Below are 20,585 nucleotides of genomic sequence, written 5' to 3' on the forward strand. Positions count from 1 at the left end.
ATGTTTCTGTATCTACCAATAATTTTACACAGGAAGTGTCACGAAAAAAGATTGTCGAGTGATGGCGCTAAACGCACATGACCATTGTCTTAAAAGGGGAGTTAAAGATACTAGTCTATACATAAAAAAATGCACACTATTGATGCGTTTCTTCTTGATGTCAGAAGTTTTATGATTTATGGTTAGTTTATTGGCGTTAACCGCATGGGAAACCAAATCTATATTTATTGCAAAAATATATACAATCAATACTATCAAAACTAAAGCTAGCATGGAGGAAGCCTATAATTACAAGCTAAAGTCGCTGTGATTGTTTTTATTTCTAAAGTAAGCACTCAAATAAATGTGTGACAGTTTCTGCGGCCGCTCTCTGATGCGGTGTATCACGTCAGTGTATTACCTCGCGGGCCGCGGCTCGCTTCATTTCATTCACTCCTTGCTTATAGTGCACGCAACTGCCATGCACTTTAGATGAGAGATTCAGTAAACAATCAGTAAACGAGCGATTTCAGACACAGCAACAGAGTCGACACCGAGAGTCGATCCCGACTCTGGGGCTATTCAAAGTCGAGGAATCGACTCTTTTGGAGCCGAATCCCCATCACTAGTTATTCACTCAACATTAGCCTTTGCCAGGTGTGGGATTTCTCATGACAATACATCTGTAGTTCTAGTTAAAGGTGCACTATGCAGCTTTCCGTCCACTGGAGGGCGCCTATTCAAAACAAATGCGTAGTTTGATGACGCAAAGTGTGAGCGCAGCATCTTGGGAGATGTGGTCTTCACCTCACAGCTGGTGGAAAATAGGACTCGGGCAGAAATCACGTTCATGTATGCGGTTATTAACGTTAATGTAGTCTAAGGGCGGGACCGAGTGTTGTGGAGCTGAGCACAGCTGCTGGAGCGATTGTTAAACAAATACCTGCCTCGCGAGCACCGGGACTTTTATTATGACGGGACGGGACACAGTCGCCGGGCGGCTGCACAGATCTGCTCTTGCCGTTATGATTTTGAGGTAATGTAGCTCTGTTTATCATATTAGATACATTTAAGTGTGTTTAAAACGATGTTATGACGTTACTCCGTGCGTTCACTTGTTCACACTGCTAAGAGTAAAGCGCTCCTGCAGAATAAAAGCCGAAACCGAGGGTAGCGCAGATATGACGCGATTGACAGGCGACTCCCTCAGACACTATGCTGACACGTCCCGGTCCTCAGTTAAAATAGCAATTTACTCACAATTTACAAATAGTTGGAAACTTCTGGGATATTGTAGGTACTCAACTGAACAAAATATATAACACTGGCCTAGTGGTTTTTTGATATTTTACTGCAAAAATACTACATAGTGCACCTTTAAATCTGTACACCTGCAGCTGTTTGCCCACTGTGTGCTACAGACAGCAATAACTTCACCTTTTGATTTATTTTTTTTTAAAAAATGTTTTTCCCTAAACTTTGTCCGCGACTGTGGAAAGTGAATGTGTTTCCATCAGTACGTCGGATGTGCTGCTGTCTCGGGAGGAGCTCCTCAAATTGTCCCACAGACATTTGAATGTAAGTGCAGAAGCGGCCATGATAAAGCTTTAGCTCCTGTAGAGATTAGCAGACTCTCCTTCAGACTCTGTTCTTTACGACTGGTGCACCCAAAGCCTTCTTTTCCATCTTTTAAATAAAATGAAAAGCTCGTCTTCACTGAATGAGGAAGTGTCCGTGTTTACGCAGCGGTCGCTGTGAATGTTTTGGAGTGTTGGAGCTCTGAAACGTCACAAATTCGTGTCGTGGCTGATGCTAATGGTTTTGACGCCAAATTTTCGCTTATCCGCTTATTTGCTTCGCTTTTTCGTTACGCGTCCGGTGTGAAAGGGCCTTAAGTGATGGAGATTATGATTTCCAGCAAAGAGTGTCCATTTATGGAAGCAAAAAAAAGAGATAAACATTTGAAATTTAATTTAGCCCCTGAATACTTAGTTTTGAAATATTTTATTTTGAAAAACATACAGACAGAGAGGTCATCGTGCACTGATAGGCGCTCAACTGGTTTTCCTATCCTGGGCATCCCGGATGTTACTGATGTAAAAAATTAAACCTGAATTATTAGATCTGAATTTGAGCAGTCAAATCAGACTGATGTTTTCTTTGAAAAATCTTAACTTGAAATATGAGCTTTGAATATAAGCAATCAAATTTGATCTACCTGAATCTATTCTATCTGAAATTCTGTAAGTTGATTATTATTATTTTTTTGTATCTGAACACTGCAAAAAATGATTTTCTTAGTTAGATATTTGGACTTAAGACAAAAATACTAAGAAATTCTCACATTAAGAAGCTTTTACTAGACAAGCAAACGTTTTTGTCTTGTTTTGGGGGAAAACTACTCAAAATTAAACGAGCTTTTGCTTAAAATAAGCAAAATAATCTGCCAATGGGGTGAGAAAAAATAACCATCATTCAAACTGAAAACAAGATTATTTTACTCGCCCCATTGGCAGATTATTTAGCTTATTTTAAGCAAAAGCTCATTTAATTTTGAGTTATTATCCCCCAAAACAAGACAAAAACGTTTGCTTGTCTAGTAAAAGCTTCTTAATGTAAGAATTTTTAGATATTTGGACTTTTAAACAAGACAAAAATACTAAGTAAGAAAAGCATTCATCGATATTCAGCTTTTAAGAGGAAAATTCGAATGGTTTCCAAAGTAAAATAATTTCAAATGAGTGAATTCAGAGCAAATACATTCAGATAAATGTTTTCAAAATAAAATATTTCAAAACTAAGCATTCGGTGTATTTTAAATATTTATGTCTCTTATCTGCTTCCATATCCATTGAATTGAAGGCACTTTAGCATGTGCTTGACTGGCTTCAGCTACACATTTGATGCTCTAATACAAAACGTGCCCTGAGGAAAACCTCTTTCACTACAGCTATGACAGTGCCTGATCAATACTCACGTCTCCAGGTGCGACCACATCATTACAGAAGTAGCAGCCAAGGCGGTGTCCCGGTATGTTGGAGAACAGAGACGCTCCTGAGAATGAATAGAAGTCATGCTTAGAGCAAAATAACCAGAAAACATCCCAGAATACAGCATCTCAAAGCTCTGCAGCGGCCCTATACACCTTATGACCAATGCATTTCTATTAACCTTGATCAATAAATGCTGTGAACCAATCCCTGAGAGTGAATAGATATTGGATCTTGTGTATTGTATTGCACTTAGTAGTGTACAAACGTCTCCAAATGCAAATAAAATGTTTGATTTTTTTGGGGGGAGGTGTCAATTTTGAACTTCTCTCATTAGATGACAGATTTGCATTTGAATTATGTTTTATTTACAGAAGAACTGTTCATTTCCAATCAACATTAAAGGATTGCAAGACATAATCAAAGACTACAGATGCGAGCAGCAATGATCAGGGTTCTAGCGCTTTAAGGCCTTTTATATACGTGTGTAAAAAGATATTGGCCATCATTTATAAAACACAAGCTGTACGAATTAGTGTGTAAATCGTTCGGAAAGCCGCTCTGACGTAAGTTTTTGGATTCACGAAAATGTTCGTATTTTCATAATGTTAGTTGGTACGAAAGAAAGTTACACCTGCTCCCTACCACGAGTAAATGCTGCGTAAAACATTTAATGTTCTGTGTTGTAATTTAGGCAAACATTGCATTTTAAAGCACTATAGGGCAGGCGTACCATAATAATATTTCAGGAGTTGATTTGCCCTGTCTTTTTTGTTTTGTTTTGTTTGTACTGTTTAACGTTGTGTAATGGGCAGCGCTCATCACTGTCATTTTTTACCAGGCCGTCCAATCACAGTGGAGGAGGGGCGGGACAAAAACTACACCGACCAATCATCGCACTTGTACACCAACCGAACAACAATAACAGAGAAGTAAATACTGCTTTTTACTGCATTTCTAAATTCAGTAATATTCTTCAAAATGAGATACTAGTAACACATTACTGCCATGGGTATTCTGTATCATAGCTACCAAAAGTATCTCAGCTGAAAAATGCTCTCAAGCGCCACCAGCTGGCTGCTTTCAGAAGAGCACCAGGTGTTTAGCTGGCTAAAACATGCTTTGGTGGACACACAATAATTTAATATTTATTGCTAGTCATATGGTCAATTAGTCTCTTTAGCATTTTTACAAAACACTAGATCCAAACCTGAGAAATAATTCCAGAAGAGTCCACAGCGCTCCTGGCCATGACATTTGCAGTTGTAACTCATGGGCGTGTATTATGCTAATTAAGTATGAGCGTGCACGTGCTTCTTATTTACGCATGTGCGGAATTCATTAATATACACACATTTAACTAACGAATCCGTGGTATACGAAACGTTTGTGAATCTGGAGCAGAATTTTCCTAAAGGTCCATTTTACGTGCAAATTACTCGTTACAAAAGTTTCATGAATGAGGCCCATTATGTTTTATTTATTTTATGCAAGCTGTAACCATAGCTGGAAAATACCATTTGCAGCCAATACAGGCAATAGAGTGCCGAAGTCATGACGTCACTTTGTAGGCCAACCTGGAAGTGAGCAGCGATGGGTTCCCTCGATCAAAAGCCGATGCATTTTCCCCACAGACTGTTGGACAATCGCAAAAAATAAGATCTGTGTTCAACAAAGAGTTACGACCCTTACACGTTTAGTCTATCAAGATAATCTTCACAAGTGAATCCAACATGTACACCGCTTGAAGCCTACATAAAGCCGTCAGATATTAGATGCTAACGGTAGGCTATACACGGACTACAGCACACAGTCGCGGCTCGACGTCATCATCACGCTTCCTCAAACTTTATTTAACAAACACGTTCGCTCATTATGACCTGCGCTGCGGATGAACACTTATCCTCTTCTTCATGAGAAATATGGCCTAATTGGGTTAATGCGTGCCTCTCTGAGATTAGTTTTCTCGTTTGTTAATGTTTTATTTATTCCTTTATTATTTTGTTAGTTTATATAAAGCTTAATATTATTGTCTTTGTGATTAAGATTAGGCTATTATGCCTCATCATCGTGCCCCAAATAGACTTTAAAGATTGTCTTTCACTGTATTATGTTTGATTGTATGTTTGCTAATTCGCCAGAAAAAAGTGCGTTTACCACCTCAGAAGCACGAACGGCGTGAGCTATAGCCGTATCAATTTACAATCGTATGTCATTTTCCTCAGACGATTGATCATAATCGAGGAGAGAAGCACTGTAAATCTGGACATGTAGATCAGCGCAGCTTTCATTCGACGACTTGTGCTTCCATCTCGGACAAAACACTACAGTCTCTCCACAGAAATGAAGAACTGGTGATCGGTTACTTTAATATCACAGATTTATGTGTACAACAATATTTGGAAACTACTATTTGAAAGGACTAAATATATAACTTTATGTATATTAACTGAAAGGTAAGAACGTGAGGCTGAAACGCGGGCTAGTTTTTTATTTTTATTAAACATTTACTTACAGAATTCAAAAGTGACTGAAACGCGGGCTGGTGAGATCTCCCGTTTGTCACGATGACGTCTAAAGTCCCGGCCAAAGGATGGAGTCCCTTTTAGCAACTTGTTAGCAACCGCCGTTTTTAAGACACAATAAAGTTTTTAAAAAATCCCAAGCCGGTTCGAACGAGTGTGTTTTATGTCATAGATCAAAGCGTGAAAATATTTAGAGGCTTTGTTAACCACAGACCTTATTTCAGGCGATTTAGCAAAAACCCGTAGACTTTAGAGCGAGGGAACCGGAAGTGCTAAAATGCTAACTCACTTCCGCGTTTTGGCTACAAAGTGACGTCACAACTCCGGCACTCTATTGACCATTGGAAATATATGTTTTTTAAATCTTTTTAACAGTTATAGCCCCACCTATGGGCCGATCTCCTTATGAGTTTGCATGTTTGTTTAGAATCATGTGCCGCATGTGCTCACCTAACAAGTTTTCGTTTAGGAATGAAAGGCTTTTGGGTAGACTTGGCCATGCTTATTTTCTACATGACCCATCTATAACTATCCAAAGGCCAAAGTTCAAAGAATGTCCAAATCCACTTTTGCTAGTTTAACAACGGAAAAAACGATCTGCACGTCCAGGGCATGATCAAAAGGGCTGTGCCTCGGCATTTATAGTCAATATTATATATTTTTTAATGTCTTTTACCTTTGACAGTGTTAAACATGGTGTCTTGTGGATGGGAATTTGCATGCAAATGATATGCAGATGAGCTCATGCATAGTTAAACTAGGTGCTGTCAGCTCCATTTATGGTGATTTCGGGGAGGACATGCACGAATCTGCTGCTGGCTGTGATTTATAAAGGGATTTTTGCACAGGTTCTGGCGTACACATGGTTTTATAAATCAGAATTTTTTTGTACATAGGCAAAATCTAGATTTTGTTTGTACGTACACTTTTACGATGAAATCTACGGAAAGTTTTATAAATGAGGCCCCTGGTTTTCAGACCAGACGCCCATGGGTGAACAAACACACACACACACACGCGAACAGATGCACCAGTACATTTGATATTTAAACACCGTGGAGCTGGATGTGAACATGAGAACTTTGTGCCACAGTGGTTTGATCGAGGTTGAGCCTAAAAAGTAGGACTAGTTCACCAAAGCTGTTTATAAAAACTTCATTGGCCACCACCGGCCGGGTTTTTCGAGACACGCAAATGTCTTTAAAGGCAGTCTTGGCACCTTGGACGAAGACACTGCATGCCAATTTTCAAGTCACTCACACTTAAGGTTACATATTTATAGCCATTTTTATTTTATTTATTTTCCATGTTATATCATGCTTTTTCACACGACCACAGAGTGAGCTCTTACATATGTGTGCTGAGTTTGGTAAAAAAAATCTCTCATTCCACTCACGTCTTATAGCTATTTTATTAAAGAGGCTATTTCCTAACACCTAACACTTCCCATAACACCTGATGTACTCGTTACATCAGAAGAAGAGTGGCATCTACACTAATGTTAGTCTCTATGTTTATCCCAAGGTTTACTGCAGTCAGCCAGATCCAGGCCGGATCCAGATCAGATGCTGGACATGACCAACGCATCCATGAATTGTCTATAGGCTGAAAACGTAATGCTTGTGTCACCTTTTTGAGGGTGAGAATTTTGGCGGTGAAATGCTGTTTCCTGCATACTGAGCTTTACACTGTTAAAGACTTGGATTCCCATCCTAAACATAGACAAAGTTTCAAAAACTAATGTTGGACGTTTGATTCCGGTTTCTCACTAGTTTCGGAGAGTTTTTTTCGAGTATGGGTCGGCTTGACGTTAATAGAGCGGAAGGTCCTTGTATGGGCTGTATGGGCTCTTCTCCCGGTAGGGTGCGCGCGCGCGTGACCAGAGCGAGAGAGGAAACGCACGCCCACACTCGCTCAGATGCAGATCCAGTCGTCTGTGAACACTTCTGTGGCGCCGCGCTCCACTTTATTCCTCTGGGTGACGTCAAGCGACTTCAACGCTTCAGCACAGCATTCTGGGAAGGCAGCGCTGCATTTGAACCGATTTGAACGCAGAAATGACGAGAAGCTTCACAACATCGCTTCAGTCGCGTCGCAAGTGGATCTCCACGGTCACTGCTGTCAGGACTTCACCAAATCATACCAAAGAAGTGTGTTTCTGACGGAGCGGTCCCAGCGATAAAGGTTCGGTCCTGCTTTGGAAGCAGCCGGTGAGTAAAACTGCTTCAAATGTCTGTGCTGTCGGCTATCGTCGCGTGAGTAAACATCAGTAAACGAAACGTGTGTTTAAATAGATTTGCTTAGCTGACCACTATAGGTGTCAGTTTGATTATTGTAAAACCACCCAAACATAAACCTAGCGTTCTCACAAAGCGTGCTTCGTCATTCAAATGCGCTAACGGTTACTCCATTATTGTTCTCTGTATAACGTTACACTAGTCTGACGTGCAAAACCGTTCTGCTTGCTACTGCTAAGGTTTAGTCGCATACAATAGTCCATAAACCGAATCATGTCCTCATAAACTGCGAGTAAACACACACAAATGTTGACAGGCCACTAAATACAGTCCATACCACAGAGACGGACGTCCTGCTGCTGCTGCTTCTCCTGTTCAGTTTATTTCAGCCTCCGGATCTGATTCTGGATCATATCTATTAGCTGAGATCGATAGCCAAGGGTTTCTCTACGCTTGAGGACGTCACCGCTTTGCGCTCTTCATTCTTTAGCTCCGCCCACTCTATACGCCTCCAGCCGCTCGTTTTTTCCGGAAAGACTCGGTACAGCCCATATTTCTTTTATAAATATAATTAAACTAAAGACTTTTCGGAGATATGAAGGATGCAATACTACTCTATAGGTACTCAAGATTGACATGAGATTGACTGAAACTGAGTGTTTCACCCCCCCCTTAATGTAATGCGATAAATTAACCTAATTAGTACCCAACTGAACCAAACTATTAATAAAATGTCTGTAAAATTAGTATGTATGTTAATAAGTATGTTAAGTAATCATGATCCATAAGTAATTAGAGGTTTTCCAACAGAACCATAGATATGATCAAGCTTGAAGAAGCACGTTGATGATTTTTCATGAGTCACACCTGTTTCATCAGGCACTGAGGCCACACGCCTCACACACTTACTGACACACACTGAGTCACGAGCCGCTCACACAGATGTGTAAGTGAGTGAACAGGAACGGAACAGAAAACAGGGTCTTCATTTTACAAGTTGTAATTTGACTTAAAAACACAGGGTATGCCTCCCTTATCGAGGACATTTTGCATTTGAGGTTTACTGTAGACCAGGGTTAATATTGTTTAGTAAAACTAACCAAGACATTTAAATAAAGCTGAAATAGAACGTTCATATTACTTGAGAACGTGTATTGCCTTGGCAATAAGCTGAAGAAAACTCAAGCAACCTCTGCTTTGTGTCCACATTTTGCTTTAACAACACGCTTGACTTGAACAGCAATGACAGCTGTGGGAATACGGCCGAAGCCCACCTGGTGTGATGGTGGCGGCTGGAGTGGAGGAGGACGAGGAGCTGGAGGAAGCAGACATGGGGCTGGACTCCTCAGACCGAGACTCTTTGGGCTTCTTCAGACCGTGCCTCATCACCACGAATGTGTCGAATCCCAGAGCAGCGTTCACTATCAGCTGCAGAGACACACACAACAGTAAACCTTAACACACACAACAGTAAACCACAACACACTCAACAGTAAACATCAACACACTAAATACACACAACAGTAAACCTTAACACACTCAATGGTAAACCTTAACACACACAACAGTAAACCTAAACACACTCAACAGTAAACCTAAACAAGCTCAACAGTAAACCTTAACACGCTCAACAGTAAACCGAAACAAGCTCAACAGTAAACCTTAACACGCTCAACAGTAAACCTAAACAAGCTCAACAGTAAACCTCAACACACTCAACAGTAAACCTTAACACTCTCAACAGTAAACCTAAACAAGCTCAACAGTAAACCTCAACACGCTCAACAGTAAACCTAAACACGCTCAACAGTAAACCTAAACAAGCTCAACAGTAAACCTAAACACGCTCAACAGTAAACCTAAACAAGCTCAACAGTAAACCTCAACAGCAAACCTAAACACACTCAACAGTAAACCTTAACACACTCAACAGTAAACCTAAACATGCTCAACAGTAAACCTCAACACACTCAACAGTAAACCTTAACACACTCAACAGTAAACCTCAACACGCTCAACAGTAAACCTCAACACACTCAACAGTAAACCTAAACAAGCTCAACAGTAAACCTCAACAGCAAACCTAAACACACTCAACAGTAAACCTTAACACGCTCAACAGTAAACCTTAACACGGTCAACAGTAAACCTCAACACGCTCAACAGTAAACCTCAACACACTCAACAGTAAACCTCAACACGCTCAACAGTAAACCTCAACACGCTCAACAGTAAACCTCAACACGCTCAACAGTAAACCTCAACACGCTCAACAGTAAACCTTCACACTCAACAGTAAACCTCAACAAGCTCAACAGTAAACCTCAACACGCTCAACAGTAAACCTCAACACGCTCAACAGTAAACCTAAACAAGCTCAACAGTAAACCTCAACAAGCTCAACAGTAAACCTTAACACGCTCAACAGTAAACCTCAACACGCTCAACAGTAAACCTCAACACGCTCAACAGTAAACCTCAACACGCTCAACAGTAAACCTCAACACACTCAACAGTAAACCTCAACACGCTCAACAGTAAACCTAAACACGCTCAACAGTAAACCTCAACAAGCTCAACAGTAAACCTCAACAAGCTCAACAGTAAACCTCAACACGCTCAACAGTAAACCTCAACACGCTCAACAGTAAACCTAAACAAGCTCAACAGTAAACCTCAACAAGCTCAACAGTAAACCTTAACACGCTCAACAGTAAACCTCAACACGCTCAACAGTAAACCTCAACACGCTCAACAGTAAACCTCAACACGCTCAACAGTAAACCTCAACACACTCAACAGTAAACCTCAACACGCTCAACAGTAAACCTAAACACGCTCAACAGTAAACCTCAACAAGCTCAACAGTAAACCTAAACAAGCTCAACAGTAAACCTCAACAAGCTCAACAGTAAACCTCAACACGCTCAACCGTAAACCTCAACAAGCTCAACAGTAAACCTCAACACGCTCAACAGTAAACCTTAACACGCTCAACAGTAAACCTCAACAAGCTCAACAGTAAACCTCAACACGCTCAACAGTAAACCTCAACACACTCAACAGTAAACCTCAACACGCTCAACAGTAAACCTCAACACACTCAACAGTAAACCTCAACACGCTCAACAGTAAACCTCAACAAGCTCAACAGTAAACCTCAACACGCTCAACAGTAAACCTCAACACGCTCAACAGTAAACCTCAACACGCTCAACAGTAAACCTCAACACGCTCAACAGTAAACCTCAACAAGCTCAACAGTAAACCTCAACACGCTCAACAGTAAACCTCAACACGCTCAACAGTAAACCTCAACACGCTCAACAGTAAACCTCAACACGCTCAACAGTAAACCTCAACAAGCTCAACAGTAAACCTCAACACGCTCAACAGTAAACCTCAACAAGCTCAACAGTAAACCTTAACACGCTCAACAGTAAACCTCAACAAGCTCAACAGTAAACCTCAACACGCTCAACAGTAAACCTCAACACGCTCAACAGTAAACCTCAACACGCTCAACAGTAAACCTCAACACGCTCAACAGTAAACCTCAACAAGCTCAACAGTAAACCTCAACACGCTCAACAGTAAACCTCAACACGCTCAACAGTAAACCTCAACAAGCTCAACAGTAAACCTCAACAAGCTCAACAGTAAACCTCAACGCGCTCAACAGTAAACCTCAACGCGCTCAACAGTAAACCTCAACACGCTCAACAGTAAACCTCAACACGCTCAACAGTAAACCTAAACAAGCTCAACAGTAAACCTCAACAAGCTCAACAGTAAACCTCAACACGCTCAACAGTAAACCTCAACAAGCTCAACAGTAAACCTCAACAAGCTCAACAGTAAACCTCAACACGCTCAACAGTAAACCTCAACACGCTCAACAGTAAACCTCAACACACTCAACAGTAAACCTCAACACGCTCAACAGTAAACCTCAACAAGCTCAACAGTAAACCTCAACAAGCTCAACAGTAAACCTCAACAAGCTCAACAGTAAACCTCAACAAGCTCAACAGTAAACCTCAACACGCTCAACAGTAAACCTCAACAAGCTCAACAGTAAACCTCAACAAGCTCAACAGTAAACCTCAACACGCTCAACAGTAAACCTCAACACGCTCAACAGTAAACCTCAACACACTCAACAGTAAACCTCAACACGCTCAACAGTAAACCTCAACACGCTCAACAGTAAACCTCAACAAGCTCAACAGTAAACCTCAACACGCTCAACAGTAAACCTCAACACGCTCAACAGTAAACCTTAACACGCTCAACAGTAAACCTCAACACGCTCAACAGTAAACCTCAACACGCTCAACAGTAAACCTCAACACGCTCAACAGTAAACCTCAACACGCTCAACAGTAAACCTCAACACGCTCAACAGTAAACCTCAACACGCTCAACAGTAAACCTCAACACACTCAACAGTAAACCTCAACGCGCTCAACAGTAAACCTCAACGCGCTCAACAGTAAACCTCAACACGCTCAACAGTAAACCTCAACACGCTCAACAGTAAACCTTAACACGCTCAACAGTAAACCTTAACACGCTCAACAGTAAACCTAAACACGCTCAACAGTAAACCTAAACACGCTCAACAGTAAACCTAAACACGCTAAACAGTAAACCTCAACACGCTCAACAGTAAACCTCAACACGCTCAACAGTAAACCTCAACACGCTCAACAGTAAACCTCAACACGCTCAACAGTAAACCTCAACACACTCAACAGTAAACCTCAACACGCTCAACAGTAAACCTCAACACGCTCAACAGTAAACCTCAACAAGCCTAAACACACTCAACAGTAAACCTCAACACGCTCAACAGTAAACCTCAACACGCTCAACATACTCAACACCTCAACACACTCAACACCTCAACACACTCAACATACTCAACATCTCAACACACTCAACATACTCAACACCTCAACACACTCAACACACTCAACACACTCAACATACTCAACACCTCAACACACTCAACACACTCAACACACTCAACACACTCAACACACTCAACATACTCAACACCTCAACACACTCAACGCACTCAACACCTCAACACACTCAACGCACTCAACGCACTCAACACCTCAACACACTCAACACACTCAACACACTCAACATCTCAACACACTCAACATACTCAACACCTCAACACACTCAACACACTCAACACCTCAACACACTCAACATACTCAACACCTCAACACACTCAACACACTCAACACCTCAACACACTCAACACCTCAACACACTCAACATACTCAACACCTCAACACACTCAACGCACTCAACGCACTCAACACCTCAACACACTCAACACGCTCAACAGTAAACCTCAACACGCTCAACAGTAAACCTCAACAAGCCTAAACACACTCAACAGTAAACCTCAACACGCTCAACAGTAAACCTCAACACGCTCAACATACTCAACACCTCAACACACTCAACACCTCAACATACTCAACACACTCAACATACTCAACACCTCAACACACTCAACACACTCAACACCTCAACACACTCAACATACTCAACACCTCAACATACTCAACACCTCAACACACTCAACATACTCAACACCTCAACACACTCAACATACTCAACACCTCAACACACTCAACGCACTCAACACCTCAACACACTCAACACACTCAACAATAAACCTCAACACACTCAACATACTCAACAAACTTAACAATAAACCTCAACACACTCAACACCTCAACATACAACACACTCAACAATAAACCTCAACATACTCAATACACTCAACAAACTCAACACACTCAACACACTCAACAATAAACCTCAACACACTCAACATACTCAACAAACTTAACAATAAACCTCAACACACTCAACACCTCAACATACAACACACTCAACAATAAACCTCAACATACTCAATACACTCAACAAAAAACCTCAACACACTCAACATACTCAACACCTCAACACACTCAACACCTCAACACACTCAACATACTCAACACCTCAACACACTCAACATACTCAACACCTCAACACACTCAACACCTCAACACCTCAACACACTCAACACACTCAACACACTCAACAATAAACCTCAACACACTCAACATACTCAACAAACTTAACAATAAACCTCAACACACTCAACACCTCAACATACAACACACTCAACAATAAACCTCAACACACTCAACACACTCAACAAACTCAACACACTCAACACACTCAACAATAAACCTCAACACACTCAACACCTCAACACATTCTCATAAATAAAATTATCTATAATAAACATTTCTTATGTAGTGCTGTCAAATCAATTAATCACATTCAAAATAAAAGTTTGTGTTTACATAATATATGTGTGTGTGTGTGTGTGTGTATGCTATTCCTTATGCAGTCTATTAAAATTAGCATGCCTTTCTTATCATTGTAGGGTGAAATGGTTGCAATTATAGAAGCACCCTATCAGATGTTAGGTTTTAAAGGTCCCATGGCGTGGCATTTTTATTGAGGTTTTTCAACATTGAGTTCCCCTAGCCTGAATATTGTCCCCAAGTGGCTAGATACATTGATCGGTGTAAACCGAGCTCTTGTTGTCTGTCTCTGCCTTTGAGAAAATGACAGCCCAGACGAGCTGATCCTGAATTCTCCTGTTATGACGTTATCAGGAAAAGTTTCCTCCCCTTCCTCTGCTTTGCCCGCCCAGGGAATTAGTAGAGAATGATTCAGTTTATTAGTCGCGAAGTCAGCACAGGCTTTACCATACGGATTCAACAGCACCGACACAAACAGTGAGTAACAGTGTTCATTAACGCCTGATCCGGGATCAGTGAGTTCTGATGTGTAGCTAATCATTCAAGTTCACACAGACTTTCTTTCTGAATCGTTTAATACGGTCAGTCCCGCCGCCGGCCGTCTCGATGCATCAGTGAATCAAGCCAGTGACTAAAACCATCAACTTCACCTCATTTCTATTGGTAGCATGAAACAAATCTGTTATTTAAAAGATTAAACTAGAGAGAGCGATCAAAGAACACTCTTAATAATGTTGGGATCTGTCTATCACACGTATATCTGCAGTGCACACTTGTCCAAACAGCTGCCCAACAGAAGCTCTTATTCATGTCAATGTCATGTTTGCCGTTAGTTGTGGTGAAAGCATTTTGTGAGAGAAATAACGTTGCAAAGTTCAACGTGATTGAACCGTTGAGCTCTCAGATACAAACAAAATAAACTCGCGCTCACAGCGCTCTCAACAACTCTGTACTGGGGTGTCCATGGTTAACCGATTGACCGATTAACAGTTAAAAATTGCGTAACCGAGTGAAACATTTTGCTCGGTTAAGTGGCGTCAATGACGTGCCTTGAATTTAGTTGTAATATATGTTTGCACCCCTAGAGACCGCCAGAGCGCTCCCACACACATTTGTAATATCCACAAGAAGAAGTCATGACCAGCTTTCTAAAGCGGGCAATGAAGCAGGCAAAGAAAGCGTGCGAGCACTTTAAAAATGAGAGTGACGGGGCAAAATGCAAGTATTTTGGCTATAAGTCGCTCCAGAGTATAAGTCGCATCAGTCAAAATATGCGTCATGAAGAGGAAAATAACATACGTCGCACTGGACTAAAAGTCGCATTAGGGCAGAAGCAGAGCGCGAGCCGCACGCGCTGTGCATAACGGATCAGAAGAAAGAAAGTTTGAAGTAAGAAACTGGTGAATGACTAGAGAAAAGCAGACGTTACTTTAACTGTAATGAAGAAAACAAAAAAAGCTGATCGCGGACTGAAAGCAAGATGGCCAGAGCTGAAGGAACGAGTCCACAGATGCTTAAACTCTCTGCCGGGAGAGGCTCAGCCGCGCGAGTCAAACGCTCTGTCTGTGGGAATCATTCTCCGCTGCATATTTTACTAACGTTACATGCTCTAATCATGCAGGCGTCCTCGCGGCCACTTGCATTGCTCGTGAACTGGAGCGCATCGTCCTAATTTAACGAAACTCAGCGTACGCCTCGCAGACATGAAATAGATCTTAAGAAACTTGAAATGTCTTTTAACAATTTAAAACGAAAAGAAATAGGCGACTCTCTGATTGTGTAATCCATGATGTGCATTTCTCTCTATAGGCGCGTTCACTATGGAGATGGTGGTCGTCAAATTAATAAGCTAATAATAACCCTGACGCACACTATGGTTAACCGAGTATTAACCGCTAAGGGCCTCGGTTAACGGTTAATGAAAAACTTGAAAACGTGCAGCCCTACTCTGTACAACTTTCTCAGCAATCTTTCCCCAGCTCTCCATCTCTCTCTGCTTGCACCTGACTAAACCACACCCCCTCTCTAAACCACGCCCCCCTGCCACATAATCTAATTTCAAATGCAAAGATCTCAGCCAATCACAACAGTGGGTGTTTCCACTGAAGTCTCACAGCAGACACGCCCCTTGAAACAGAGCATTCCAGACAGAGGGCTAATATCGGTATAGAGAAAATGCCTTTTATTTCTAAATTATGACATTTTTTGATGTAAAAACCATACTAACAAGATAAGTTAAAAAAATAACAATATAAAATAACAATAATATAAAATCAAAATAAAAAATCCATGCCATGGGATCTTTAAATCTGGTATAAAGAACAAACCCTGTGTAGCACTCACTGACAATTGCACACTATATGCGTAAATAATAAATAACAGATGAAAGACTACCTTTCTCTGGCTAGCAGCGATGACTGTGGGCAGCCAGCGGCTCTCACGAGTGTCCATCAATAGGAAGACCACATCGTGCTCCGAGATGAGCTTCTCCAGCTGCTCCACGTCCTGCCGAGCTTGAGCCATGGTCAGCTCCGAAAAGTTCACGGGATGGCCTGGCATTGGGATGCTCATGTTGTAGCCCTCTGCATTCTGGACAGGAAGAATAATAATACATTCACAGCAGGTGACACAGGGCTTGACATTAAGCATGTTTATGTGCGTGTCCTTCGGACAAGTAAATCGTTCATTCACTTCTCCGAATAAAAAATTTGCTTGTCTGGAAAAAAGTTGTTATTTTTTTATTTTTCTGTGTGTGTGTGTGTGTGTGTGTGTGTGTGTGTGTGTGTGTGTGTGTGTGTGTGTGTATGTGTGTGTGTGTGTGTGTGTGTGTGCGTTGTAAATATAATTTATTCTGAAGCAATTTTCTCCCCAGTGTTCAATCAGCTTTGACATATTTAAATATGCATATTTGTGATTTAAAAATAATTATTGAATCATTTGAAATGTATGATATTTTTACCTTTTATAAAGGGAATTTTTCCCCTAATCTTATTACATATAGGCTCTGCTTCAGGATTCATTTTATATTGTTCAATTTGATCAATACATTAAATTAAAATAAGACAATATAAGGGCTGTTACTAATCAAATAAAATAATTTACACTGAAAAATTACAACTGCATTAAATAATATTTTGAGATTTGTAGTTTTGAATAGACAAATAAGAAATGTTGGAAAGTATGTTTAAACATGACACTAAACCTCCAGTAGGTGGCAGCAGGGGGCCGTCTTAATGAGTGAGTCATTGAGTCGTTCATTCAAACGATTCATTCAAACACTGAATCGTTCAGTTGCTGTGCGAAAAGTTACGGTTCTGCTGTGAATGATTTTTGCTGCTGAAATAGAACAAAAACACTCAATATTGCATCTAAAAATGTAAGTGACTTTAAGTGAGTGTTTATGTATTGTTTATGGAGCTGTCATATGAAATCAGTGTCACTTTCAGTCGTGATTGTATTCAGGAAACGGCTTAAATGCTTGTGTTGTAATTTTTCCTCGAGAGACTGCATGAGTGTCAACAGCGCGAACTTGTTATCGTCATTTCATTATTATTATCCACTATCAATCGGCACTTGCACTAAACTAATGCACAATCATTCTTGCATTTTGGTGATTCGCTAACTATTTTATGTTTTAATCCGGCTCTTGTCCGTCAGGCAAGTAAAAGTCTCTTTCACTTGTCCCGGACAAGCGGCCAAGCGTTAATGTCGAGCCCTGTGACATACAAATCCCTAAAAACAGGATTCTTACAGATACTATAGGGCTGTGCAATATATCGAAATATCGCAAAATTGTACATATCGCAATATGAAGATATCGCAACAGTGTGCAATATCTGAATGATTTTAATAGGCTACTTCAAAATTGTGAAATGTGTACCTTTTAGGTTGACGAGAGAATAGACTGGGCACACGACTGTTACTAATGTGACTTGCTCTACATTAAAAATAGTTAGTAAACGTAATAATTAGCGAAAAACAATACCTTGCAGTCTCCCGCTATCTGGCAGACACCGAAACCTGAACGATTTGTGACATAAATGTTTGCTTAAGCACTGCTGGTCACTTTCAGAAGTTGCTGCGATGCTTTCTTTCCCCAGAGAGAATGTCAAACACAAATGGCATCATTCTCAGTTTTTAAATCATTTTTAAAATTTTAAATAGATTTTACACAGCAATAGCAATATCGTATTGCATATCGAATATCGCATTATTTAACAAAATATTGCATATCGCATTTTTCTTCAATATCGCACAGCCCTAAGATACTGTAAGAAGAAATGCCAGGACTTCTCAAGCTTCTTTGGTTTTTAAGGACTACAATCAGAGATCGACTTCTAATAAAGTGCACAACAAGCAATGACTGTGGCAACTTTAACCATTGAAAGGATACTATGACAAAGATAGTATCCTTATTAGTTTCCTTATTAAAAAATATTTTTTAACTAAATCATATGCTTTTATATTTGTGAGCAATATCCCTCTCTTAGCCATGCGAAATGTCTTTATATCTATCCAGCATTCATTTTTCATTATAATATTGTTTCATCTAAAAAATTAAACACATATATTATCTTTCAATAATTCAAGCCCTTTTTCATAAATATGGCTGTTTTCGAGGGTTTTCCAGGACTAACATTTCAAAAAGTACTTTTAGCACTTTGTACGAACTCTGTAAAAAGCTCAAACATTATGTGCAATGCAGTATTAGTAAAAATGATTTTGAAATCCAGCAAGACATTTCTTTGCACCATCTATCAATAAAATTGATAGCGAGAGAAATGCTGGTACATCCGTTCTGAAGTATTTCCCGAGCAAATGCTCAGGCTGTTTACAGAGTTCTGCAGAGAATAAACAGCACCATCTGCACGGCTCTGAAAGTCTATCCCACGCTTCCGGATTACATTACCTAAAGCACAGACGATCTTGTAATGATACAGAGGCAGAAACTATAGTTCTTGTCTTAAGCAGGATTAGAACCCCGGTCCCCTGGACACAGAGCTGATGTGCTTCCTGAGTGAGCTAACTCAAGGTTGGGGATTTTGAGACCCAAGTGCAGAAGAAAGGGCAAAAATATTGAGGAAGCTTTCAATGGTCACAAAAAGGAAAACAAAACAAGCACAATGGCTCATAAAAAGACTCACGGAATGCACTGGGATACACTGGTAGGTAGGCTCAAGACTGAACAAAAAACAATGACTGAAGGCAAACTTAAATAGGCCCTAACACAGGTGAGTATCGTCAACATTGATTGTTAAGTAAAATAAAGAGTTCTTGCTGATGGTTTCCCCCTGGCAACTGGGAGGAGGATTGCAGGCAAAAGACCTCCTGCGCCCCCTTGTGACTGGGAGCCATGCCGCTGATCATGGCAGGAGTGTGACCCCTAGTGCCTGGAGGAAGTATTGCTCGCTAAAGTCTTACAGATCTAAACACCAGAGGTCCTAAAACCGAGCCCTGTGGGACTCCACAAAAACACATTTTCCTCAAAACAAATCCGTGGGTTTTTTTGAAACAGTGAGTTTCTTATGTAGATTATTATCAACCAGATATTCATTTAATTTGGCAAAAACAGCCGGAGATGAAAAGGAAAAACTTAAGTCTCACTTATGGGCCCTATTTGAGCTCACGGCGCAGGAGCTCTTTGGGTGTCCGAATCCACTTCTGCTAGTTTAACGACAGAAATGAGGCTCATGATCCGAAAGGGTCGTCCCTCGTATCTTAATGAGTCATGAGTTTGTTTAACGAGCAATAAACCAATCAGAGCCTCATCTCTCTTTCCCTTTAAAAGCCAGCTGTGCTCGAGCCATGAGCGGAGTCACTGTTTACATGAGGAGAGACTAAACGCTTCTCCAGTTTGTGTGTGTGTGTGTGTGTGTCTGTATTTATTACATTGTGGGGACATTTGGTATATAAAGCTGAGATCACCAGCCAGCGGTCCCCACAATGTAAATGGATTTATAAAAACACTATTTAATTTAAATGTAAAAATGCAGAATGTTTCCTGTGATGGGTAGGTTTAGGGGCAGTGTGTGTGTGTGTGTGTGTGTGTGTGTGTGTGTGTGTGTGTGTGTGTGTGTGTGTGTGTGTGTGTGTGTGTGTGTGTGTGATGGGTAGGTTTAGGGGCAGTGTGTGTGTGTGTGTGTGTGTGTGTGTGTGTGTGTGTGTGTCTCTGATGGGTAGGTTTAGGGGCAGTGTGTGTGTGTGTCTGGTGTGTGTGTGTCTCTGATGGGTAGGTTTAGGGGCAGTGTGTGTGTGTGTGTGTGTGTCTCTGATGGGTAGGTTTAGGGGCAGTGTGTGTGTGTGTGTGTGTGTGTGTGTCTCTGATGGGTAGGTTTAGGGGCAGTGTGTGTGTGTGTGTCTCTGATGGGTAGGTTTAGGGGCAGTGTGTGTGTGTGTGTGTATCTGATGGGTAGGTTTAGGGGCAGTGTGTGTGTGTGTGTGTGTGTGTGTGTGTGTGTGTGTGTGTGTGTGTGTGTGTGTGTGTGTGTGTGTGTCTCTGATGGG

At 40.9% G+C, this 20,585-nt stretch overlaps 1 protein-coding gene across 2 annotated transcripts in view; it reads right to left on the minus strand.

Annotated features, from left to right (window-relative positions):
• Positions 1-20,585, minus strand: part of atg7 (ATG7 autophagy related 7 homolog (S. cerevisiae)) — a 159,325-nt gene that overhangs the window by 94,918 nt on the left and 43,822 nt on the right. For both annotated transcript variants that reach the window (XM_067432012.1, XM_067432011.1), the window contains 3 exons: positions 16,476-16,670; positions 9,006-9,159; positions 2,957-3,033 (listed from right to left, as the gene is read on the minus strand). In XM_067432012.1, the coding sequence (XP_067288113.1) occupies positions 2,957-3,033; positions 9,006-9,159; positions 16,476-16,670 (426 nt within the window). The remainder of the gene's footprint in view (positions 1-2,956; positions 3,034-9,005; positions 9,160-16,475; positions 16,671-20,585) is intronic.

This window comes from Pseudorasbora parva, chromosome 22, assembly GCF_024679245.1.
Source record: "Pseudorasbora parva isolate DD20220531a chromosome 22, ASM2467924v1, whole genome shotgun sequence".
Lineage (NCBI taxonomy): Eukaryota > Metazoa > Chordata > Actinopteri > Cypriniformes > Gobionidae > Pseudorasbora > Pseudorasbora parva.